The following is a 10,583-nucleotide window of genomic DNA, read 5'->3' on the forward strand; positions in this document are numbered from 1 at the left end:
TGAAGAGATCTACCTACGTTTCTCATTTTATTGCTTTAATTCGAAAAGTGGCTCAGAGTGGCTATGACCAAGAGCAGGCCAATTTGCTGGGAAGCTTGTTTGCAGTACATATTTCTAGAAGTCTGTGAGAAAGCCAACAAGGTCAAGACACCTTGAATGCATTTGCCCATTTCATGCCGTCGAGTTTGACGGCACTAGGGTATAGTTTCTGATTGTAGAGGCGCTGCTTTCCATCAGCTAGAGTTGCACTGTCCACTGGTTACCAATTCAGCTGCAATAAAAAACCACAACAAACTCGATTTTTGCTCTTCTATGTTACTTCTACTATGATGAAATGGTGAACGCATTCAAGGTGCCCAATTGACTTTTTGAGATCCAAATTTGAATAAACTGCATGCAAAGAACGCTGCCGCTATTGAATACACAGTTTTTTTTTTGCAAGAACCGGTTTTTCAAGGTACGATTTTCCCTTGAAACCACTTGAAGCCAAATTTGACGTTAGAGAATGTCTATTTTCTTCAAGAGTGGCTGGAAACTTAAATTCAGACCACTCATGAACACAGCGCCATGAAATAAGATTTGGCGTTTGGTTTCCTTTGCGTGCCGGAGAGGGAACTTTATACCGCTGAAAACCGGTCCCTGTAAAAGAAAATATGTGCTACCATGCCAAAACAAGAAAAGACCAAATCAGATAGAGTATATATGCATACACTTGCTGGTATGCTAAAAGACTGTTCTGTCGGCTTTAAAATGATTGGTTATGATGTACGAATATGATTGAAAATTTAGCTTGTGATCTGGCTTTGTTTTCGCCTAATCAATCCTCATTTTGAAATCGACCAAACTTGACAAAGCTTATGAAAGCAATACTTCAATACATAGGCACCCACAAACTGAGAACCAAATTGATATGGACATGACACTGCCTAATCGAACAAATTAGACGATATGATGGCCGGCTTTGCTGGCTGGGCGAGGCTAGCCCTTACACAACCCTCACCCACCACTACCCATGAATGAAAAATTGCGATCTGGCTTCATCTTGGTCACGTTAACTCTGCTTTTGAGATTGCCTTTATCTGAAGAAAGGCATGAAAACAATTCATATTGAAGCGTACCTGCTGCGAAGGCCACTCCTCGGAATTCGCTACCAACTTCAAAAATTGTTTTTGAGAGGGCCCCTGTGCCAGCTGAGATGGAATCTCCCAGTCCAGCTATCACTTGAATATCGCCAGGACGAAGTTTGTGGACGCTCTTTGGAGGAGGATAAGATTTTTCTAAGAAACCACAGGGAAAGGGAAGATCGGCATTCAGCTGACAACTCCTTCGATTTCTCTGAAAAATGAAGGAATAATTGTAGTGGAGATTGTAACGGGAAAATCATGTTCTTTTTTTTAAGTTTGCAGAAAATGAGGCTTAATAAAAAAAAATCAATATGTATATCGCTATGCAACCTCATGTTCAGGGGCTTCTTAGATCAACTAATACCAACTCGTTGCTACATCAAGTATTTCATTATTGTTCTTGACCATATTTTGTTATCCCTTCTTATCATACATTCATACACGACAGTGTTTACTTTGAATGACATTCTTTGTACTGGTTACAAAAAAATGATCAAGACCTTCGGTGAGTTTGTTATTTCTTGCTATCGAGTTTAAAGAGAAAGGCGAATACTTTGTCGACAAGAAAAACTCATTGAAATGGTGAATGGTTTTTCATTAAAGAAAAGTCCATACGTTAACACCACGGTACTGAACCTCCGCCCAAGTTGACGAATCCAATATATATGGTGAAGTTTAAATCTGGCCACTGTTATATTCTGGCTAAGTGAGACTGGAGTTCTTCATGATCTGGATTATCGAGCGCTTGAATGCCCCTCCAAACCGCACATAAAGTCTCTACGGTTACTATAATTGGCCCTAAAAGCTGGCTTTTGTTCGACCCTCTTGGGTAGATGGAGCCCAAATGAGCGAAGCATATTTAGGATCTGGCTGGATAGTGGACTTGAACAGAATTTGGATCGTGATACGTCCCAAAAGTTGAACTTCCTATGTATCCAACCACGCTTTTGAAAAGTTTCACCTACCTTCAAATCGGACTTTCCATTTTCTTGAAGAAATGTCTTAATTCATTCATGAATGACCTACATAACCTGCAACTGGTTTGTCCAATGGCGACCCAGTGAAGGTCATTGAGTGGAGTTTCTTCAAGCCCAAATTACTCTCATCAACCTAAGAGTAGATTCTAGTCTAGCACTTCACAACCAGGGTACTTGAACTTTGCTAATACCTACCACCCCTATTCGTAAACTTACATTCTTCGTATCATCAGCACAAAAAGTAATACTGTTCATATAGCAATGCTATGCTTTTGAAACAGGGGCGACCCAAAATTATGCCTCGTGGGATATCCGACTTGACAGAACTTAAGTCATCCGCCAATAATATACGGAATCTGCTTTGAAATTTTCTTGTCTTTCGTTTGCTTGCAATTTACCCTCTGAGGTTATATGAAACTGTTTTGTGGTTTCATTAGGATATACTCTCATTGTCGGAATGGTGCTACTGATCAACCATCTTCATATTTTTGTCAGAAATGTTTTGAAAATAGACATCTTATGACCTCTTGTCATACTCAGTTTGTATTTTGAAATGCAAAAAAAGATTGCCTGCTTTTTGGTTTTAGAAAACCCCTTGCCAGTCATCTGTCAAGTTAGCATCAGGGGTTCGCCAAAGATGTTGGAACTTAATGAGGTGAATTTGTCTAGAGCGTATCAAAAACCGAGCAAAAGATGGTTAGAAACAAATAACAAAAAATTAATGCTTTTATGAGCTGAACGACGATGAATATTTATTATTTTAGAATAATCTAAAAGTCTGTGCGTGAAAACGTTTCATATGGGTGGGAATGTGATTGTAATTTGAAAATGAAAAAGCTCAATGGCATTGGTCCAAATATAATTCTTTTCATTTTCAACTTGTCGAGTTCAAATGTAATTACTTACAATTACATGAAATTATGTAATTACAACGCAGGTCTGCATAGTGGAAATGGATGATAGGGACTCTACCAAGGTACTATGATTACCCGCCTTCATTCATTAGCCTAACCATACTATGACTCCACTGTATGAAATTCAATCCCAATATCTTCCGACATGTCAAAATTTGTCTTTTTTAGCGAGCCACTTTGGCCAAAAAAACAGCCCTCTGAATGTTGTGGCAATAATTTCTGATACTGATGACAAGTTGAAATCGCCTAATGAAACTTCTAGCTAATCGAAAACTTTGTATTAAATTGGATTACTCTCGCGAGGATTCGATTTACTAAAATGCCATTATCTATCTTGGCAAGTTGTGACGTGAACGTAGCGTTCTTGAATTGCTGAAAACATTCAAAGAATTCAAAATGAAATTTTGGACGGCTTTAATAGTGACATTTGTATTATTGCTCTCCTTGTTAAAATGGCAGAGGGTAGTCCAAAACACATTGACAGACCACAGTCTAGGCTTGTCCAATCTAGAATAGTACACATAGCTTTGCTTAGTGTTTTAATGGATTTCAGACCGCAGGCTCATCTGCAGTGCCAGCCACAACCATTTCAAATAAACCGGGACTCACACGAACGCATCAATTTTTATGGGGTGAAAAGGGTGAAAGATCAAGTAAAATCTTCACACTTCTAATTCCTGTGCCTCAAGGAATAGGCGAATACAATATGTGTGCTTCTGTTTGATGGATTTAAAGACTCGAGTTATTGATATCCAAGGAGGCAAAGAATAAGGATAAACACCTAAGGATACTTTCTTCGACATGCTGCCATGCAAATACTTGAATAATTACAAAAAATGTCCACGTATCTACATTATAACGGTGCAGCATGGAGACGAAAACATTGATCAATGGCATGACAATAACTAAAAAGAGCAAGGAAGAGAGTGATTTTCAAGTCCAAACTGTTTCTTAGTATGTGATTTCAAGTGGCAAATTATGTGACCTGAACTTGCAATATTTTCAGCCTCACTGTACAAAATTATGTTCTTTGGAAAAACAAAACTTAACTTCTTAACATTATTCGCAAATACTAGTTCTCGACTTCAGCATGCTCTGCTGCTCATCATATGTAGATCATGGAGTCCGTCATGCATTGTATACGGCTCGAAGCCCTAAGGGAGCATGCCAAGCCATTTTCAAACACCTATTCTAGGGGTTCACTATTGGCACTGGTGCTGGGGAGAGTGCACTCGAGTCTCTTACTCAATTTTGGAGGAATTAGCCGGACTGTAGTCCAGTCTCGTCAAAACATTTTTTTCTTTAAAGTTCGCAAGACGAGTCTTCTTGCTTGACCTGACTCGAGTCCGGCCAAAAATACAAAAAAATCAGAGGACTCGCCCCAGCTCTGGTTGGCACCATGGCTAAGAAGTGAGCGAGTGAATCTAGCGGGCAGAAGTAGTATTCTGAAAAGAATATTTCGGATTTTTTTTCTCCACATTACAATTAAGTACAGCAAAGTGCAAAAACAAAAATAGTTTGAAAAGTGGGTTCGACAATGCCACAATCGGTGTTAAGCTTTTGTAATAAGCTCGTGCAATTACTTTGCTGTCATGCCAAAGAAAACCAAAGAATAGAAGCAAACAGAGCTACAACAAACAACAAAACGTGGAAAAAAGCGAGATAAAAAGTAATTAAAAAGACCCTTGGTGAGTAGTTAACTGAACTTTTAACCTTTCATTTTAATAGCCTCGAGAATCCAGGTTAGTTCAAAAATCCACCTCTTGCTTTCTCGAGCTCACTCATTGTTAAATTTGCTTCCTTCTAGTATTCGTAAGGAATACGTAGGCGTTATTTTCAAGTCAGACTTGGACAATTTTTTTGAGTAGATTGTAAGATCAAACCTACATTCAAGGACTAGACCAAATGACATACACAGATGATTTTTTGCGAACTTCCTTACCGCTACTGGAATTGGAATCCCAGCAGTTCAAGACAAGAAATTTATTCATTTTGCTCAACTTTTATTTGTTTATATTATTTGATCGACCAACGAATTAGAATTGGCATATCTGGCTAGCTCTTGAATTTAGGCTTGCTCACGGATTTTAATCACAAATTTGTCCAAGTTTGACTTAAATCCTGCTCCTGGATCAACACCTACATACTCTCTACGAATATTTGAGGGCAGCAAATTGAACAATGAACGAACCGGAGAAAGAAGAGAGTTGGACTTCATTGTTCGAACTAGCCTGGATTCTTGAGGGCTTAAAGGTGCTCTCAAAACGCACATTATGCCTCTACAGTCACTAGAATTGACCCTAAATCCTGGGTTGGGACAAAGCTCATGGATGCTTTTGAAGACGTACAGTATCAGATACCTTTCGTACCTTCTCTGAACACTGTACAGTCCCAACTTTTTTAGTCTCTCCCAATACGAGAGCTCTCTAATTCCTGTGATGTTCCTAGTGAAAATCTTTGGACCTGCGCGAGATTTTGCAAACCTGCTGAACTAATTGGGGCCCAAATGGGCGAGGCATATTCAAGATGCGGCATGTTAACATGCTATCTCTGGACTTAAACGTGCAATATATCCAACCACGCATTTGAAAAGCTTTGCCCACCTTCAACTGGATATGCTCATCGAACTTTCCATTGTTTTTGGGGACTACACCTAAATCTTTCATAGATGCGACCTTCATCATCTAATAGTGGAGTGTCTAATGGCGTTGGCTCAAAGGTCATTAAGCGGAATTTCGTTCCATTCAGTGCCATGTTACTTGCCCCAACCCAAGAGTAGATTTGGTTTAGGACCATTACGAGACAACCGGAATTCTAACCATTCCTACCACATACCAATTTTGTATCATCAGCATAGGAAGAGATACTGACATCACTACTACCAAGCTTCAAAGGTAAAAAAATAGTCGAAATATAACCTTTCATCTTAATAGTACTGTGGATTACATTCCTAATAGCGGTTAGAAAAGGCTGTGAAAAAACGAAATCAAAAGAGAATGTTCTTTGGATCACATTGCCCATAGCGATTAGGAAAGCCCGTGAAAAATCAAACCAGACAAACGATTTTGTCCCCCCAGGAAAGTGTCTTTCTCCTACATGAAAGACTTGATTTTCTTATCTTAGGGAAGTAACAATTCGGTCACTATCAACAGAGACCCTCTTGACAGCCCCCAGAGCTTAAAATACCTCTGTCAGTGTTTCAAAAAGAATTAACTGTCGAAATTACTGAACTGGCTCAAGTGAAATAAAGATGCGACGGCAAAGGAGAGAACGACATTTGTACATGATATGCTTTGTGAATTATTTACCATAATCTAATTGCATCGTGTTTTTTTCAATGCCATTTTTGAGAATATGCTATCGAATTGTCAACATTATGAGATCATTGCACCAGCAGACCATAAAACCAACACTACCATATAACACTACGATTTTTACTGATTTTTGCATGTTTTAATCGCGCTTAAGAAGCCATTGGTTTTGGTACCCCCCACCTAGTAGAGATTAGCAATCCATTCTGCAGGCTGTATTCAAGCGCCTCAGCCTCACGTGCAATCTGCAATAAAATTCACATATAGACCATGAAGGACGTTGTTCCTATTGCTTCTCATCCTCCGATTTCGAGTTTTGGCTTCAGTTTTGGCTCGCCTCAAACCACAGATAGATTGGGCAGATCATAAATGTCGTTAGATTATTCAGAATAATCCTGAAAAATTGTATCCATCTCAAACTGGGAAGCCCAATGAAGACTGCAGATAGTCCAACAGTATCTGTAGCTTTAAATTCCAAGCATCAAGCATGACTGGATATGTTGCTATGCAATTCTCTTTAACCTTGCATCCTCATATCGTATCATTCCATATGGTTCTTTCACCAGGTATAAATGAAAGAGCGAGAGCCCAATAGAGTTCTGCACGCGCTTAACGTTCACAAGAGCACTCCTTGTTAAGCTGCTCACAAGTACAATCCACACGATACAGTTTGACACCAAAATTTGCGCGCATTCTTCTAAATTCCTTGTTGTAACCATGGCTAACATATTATAATGCTAAAGCCAAAACTATAAAACACAAGAAATAGCATATCTTGCGGCAAATCAGGTAGAACAGATAAAAGGAAAGCAACAGCGTGTAATTATGTATGAATTCATTTTCGTCCTTCAAATGGAATACATCCACGCTGATTTTGAGATTTTTGAGCAGGAGACGTATTGTTTGTTGATTCAATTCGCAAAAAGGTTATTTTTTTTTCGGTAGATAGGAATTAAAAGATGAAATAAGAGTCAAGCACAAAAGCCGATGATGCGGTCAAGTTTTGAATAATATTGAAGGCCTAACCACATGAAATGTTGTGGATGTTTCTGAGACCACTCCTTGGGGTTTTAAAGTTAAAATACAGCAACTGCTATCTCGAACCGCCAAAAGTAGTGTTGGGTCGAATCCTCTGATTTTTTGACTTTTTGCCGGACTCGTCAAGCAAAAAGACTCGAAATTTAGGGAAACAAACAATATTTTTTTATTGTGTAGTGGGCCCTGAGAGGGCATACTTTAAGTCCACTTTTTCGAGCAAGCTGACAAATTGAAATACGTTGCAGTCACTTGAGCCCAGTTTTCTAAAGTGACGAAGTGAATTAAGACAAGATCCAAGTTGTGTACTAAAGTACGATCTTTTGGGATCTGAGATTCACTCGTTGGTTTTCAAAACTTTGCCTCTTGTCAAAAGTCAGTCTCATCTGAAAAAGAACGCAAAGCTCTAACCCAATTCCAAGATGCCAATTCTTCTCCCCAGAGCCGCAGCATCCCGCCCGATTACGGAAACTAGGTGGCTTGTGCGCAGGCCTAGTGGGTTAAATCGTTTTGATCTGGGCAGATTAACAAAGTTTTAGTCTTTTTGGAGGATTTTTTTTTGCTTTATTCATCAACCAAACTATGACTTCTAAGGGGTCGCATTTGCCTCTCGTGTTTTTCGCTTCTGATGGAAATAAATATCCATTCATTCATGACCGACAAGTGACTAGCCCTGTTCTTCCTTTCAAAACCGCTGAAAATGTCTACTTAAAAGGGTGCGTTGACGGCGTTCACCTTGAGGTGAAAAACGAAGAAACCGACTTAAATCTGAGGTTAAAGCAATGCCATGCGGTGCACTAATTTTGCAAACACTTGCGGCTTCTCAATTGCACTGGTTGCCAATTTTCCGATTCGTTCTGTAGACAATTTGAAAAGTACTATTATTATTTTTCTTTAATGATTACTTGCACACTTTAATCGTTACATATTTTCTGCAGTATGGCATAAAAGGTTTATAATTCATGTTAATATGGTGTCTGATCATCGCAATAGTCCTTAAAAAGGGTTTCTCCGGAGTTGCTTAAAACAAATAGACGAAGTCATTCACAAATCGACAGGCAGGTAAACCCCTACGTATTCCCTACGAATGTTAGGTGGGAGCAAATTGGTAAATGAAAACCCCAGAAAAGAAGAGTACAACGTACAAGTGTTTGAGGGTGCTTTTGTAGCAGATATTTTCGTGGCTTATCCCCTTGACCGCTTGACCGCTTTGCCTTATGCCTCAACTAGAGGGCTTGTAACTAGCCCTCTAGCCTCAACCAATCTGAGTTGAGAATTTCGGTCGACCCAGAATTTAATTGGTTCTTGGAAGGGTTTAAGCGAATAAGTGGTGAAGCGGATAAGCCACAAAAATAGCAGCTTGTGACTCCTGAACAATTGATAAAGCTTGATCTGATTACCCCTCACTTTAATAAAGCTCACTCAGCAATCAAACATTCTTAAAACCCCAGTGAAAAGTTATTAAACAGGAGTTTGTTTCCATCCCGCTTTTGGGACAGTGTCACTTTTCACGATGGTTTCACTACACCTACGAATAGCATTATCTGTAAGCCCCGAAAACATTTGTTTTATCTTCCCAAAAATCTTGTTAAGAATTGGAAGTTGTCCCTTTGTGTATTGGGATCTGTTAGCTGTGGTGATTTACGCTAGAATGTATGAACTAAAGTACGAACTAGCAGATGTTTTCGAGGGCTTGGGAGGGATCTCAAAACGCATGAAATCTGCAACAAAACTCAGCATTTGTGACTATTCCTACAACCAGTTGAAAGTGATTTCATTTCATAAGAATGTCTTGGAAATTGTCAAATTATAAGGAAAAGAAAAATGTTTTATGAAATGAAAAATGAGATTAAACAATGTTGAGTTAAGCAAGGCTATGATACTCGTCTTCACCTTTTGTCTTTCATACTGTTTTAAAGCCAAACATTTTTGACACATGCGTTGATCACAGGTAAAAAGGATGATCTTATCAAACCAAACTGTTTTAGACATCTTTGGAATCTAAGTAGAATTAGTTTTGATATCGGCGAACATCGTGTTTTCCTTAAGGTTCATTGAGCTAAAACATGTTCAGACATTTGAAAATTGGAAATGCCGGTCGAGACATTCAAAGACGTTTGGGTTATGATGAATCTTTAGGCTATCAATTGCTGCTCTTCGATTTGTACCTGATTGAGGAAGGCTTGATTGGAGGCATTAGTTGTCCGCAAGAAGACCTGGTTCACCATATTGGTTCCTGCCACGCCTCCTGCCACTAAAGTACGTAGGGGTTGGCCTACTAAAGTATCGCCAATCCCAAGCAACGCCTGGGATCCCGAAAACCCATTTTGAGCACCACAAATTGCCAGTTGGCAGCCTAAAAACGGTAACAGGTACTGAGGTAGAACAATCATTTTGGCCAGGCTTTCATAATCTCGTCATGGCTGGATCACTACAAAACAGTTCCGTTTGACGGAAGAACCGTAACACCTTTTGATAAACCACCTCACGAAATAGCGGTTGACATCCAACTGAGGCTGGCTTTCCGCATGGAACATATCTTTAGCGCACGATTCGCGGGTTTGTTGATCTGGTGATCGTTTCAGGGGTTCAATGAGCCGGAGAGGTAGACGGGATGATCATCGCCTGGGAGATTTGCTCGAAAAACGGTTTCCCGCTTCATTCGTGCAGAATCTCTTGCATCTCTCCGTGTGCGCTAAACCCAGAATAATTACGGAATAGCAACATGCAGGACTCAATTAGGGTTAACCTTGGCCATCCACTTGCCAATTGAAATGTTTGTGTCCGTATGCGTGCGCGTCTTGCGTCTTGCGTGTAACGTGTTGTGTTGTAGGTTTGACCCATTGTACGTTTTGCCAGTGTAGACAATCAGTGCTGGGAAACTGAGCAGAGTTGATCAGTCGTTGGAAAAAAGTTTTCGGAGATCGTGTTTCTTTGAGAGCTTGTCTCAGATGATCTGCAACTCTTGTGTAGTGAGTGCTCAGTGTGCTCGGACTTTGGAGTGGGAGGGAGGCCTCATGTTCCTCGCTTTGTTGATCCCTCTTTGGCGCTCGTATGCTTGAACGCGAATGTATAACCTAATTCTTCTATGCGTGCATGAATCAACGAGTTCTGAGCTAGGCAGCGAGTTAGTAAGAATCTACATAGTATTGAACGCCAACTCAGGTGCTTGACCGACATCCTAAGCACGTCGATCATAGGACAGGAAGTAAATATCCTGTT

General features: G+C 39.8%; 1 protein-coding gene across 1 annotated transcript in view; it reads right to left on the reverse strand.

Annotated features, from left to right (window-relative positions):
- The window catches only part of LOC131889481 (phospholipase B1, membrane-associated-like), a 15,540-nt gene extending 5,391 nt beyond the window's left edge, over positions 1 to 10,149 (reverse strand). The window contains exons 1-2 of the mRNA XM_059238586.1: positions 9,530 to 10,149; positions 1,119 to 1,335 (exon numbers count right to left, since the gene is read on the reverse strand). Coding sequence (XP_059094569.1) covers positions 1,119 to 1,335; positions 9,530 to 9,754 — 442 coding nt within the window. The 5' untranslated portion in view covers positions 9,755 to 10,149. The remainder of the gene's footprint in view (positions 1 to 1,118; positions 1,336 to 9,529) is intronic.
- Between the last annotated feature and the right edge of the window lie 434 nt (positions 10,150 to 10,583).

This window comes from Tigriopus californicus, chromosome 10 (assembly GCF_007210705.1).
Source record: "Tigriopus californicus strain San Diego chromosome 10, Tcal_SD_v2.1, whole genome shotgun sequence".
Classification (NCBI taxonomy): Eukaryota; Metazoa; Arthropoda; class Copepoda; order Harpacticoida; family Harpacticidae; genus Tigriopus; species Tigriopus californicus.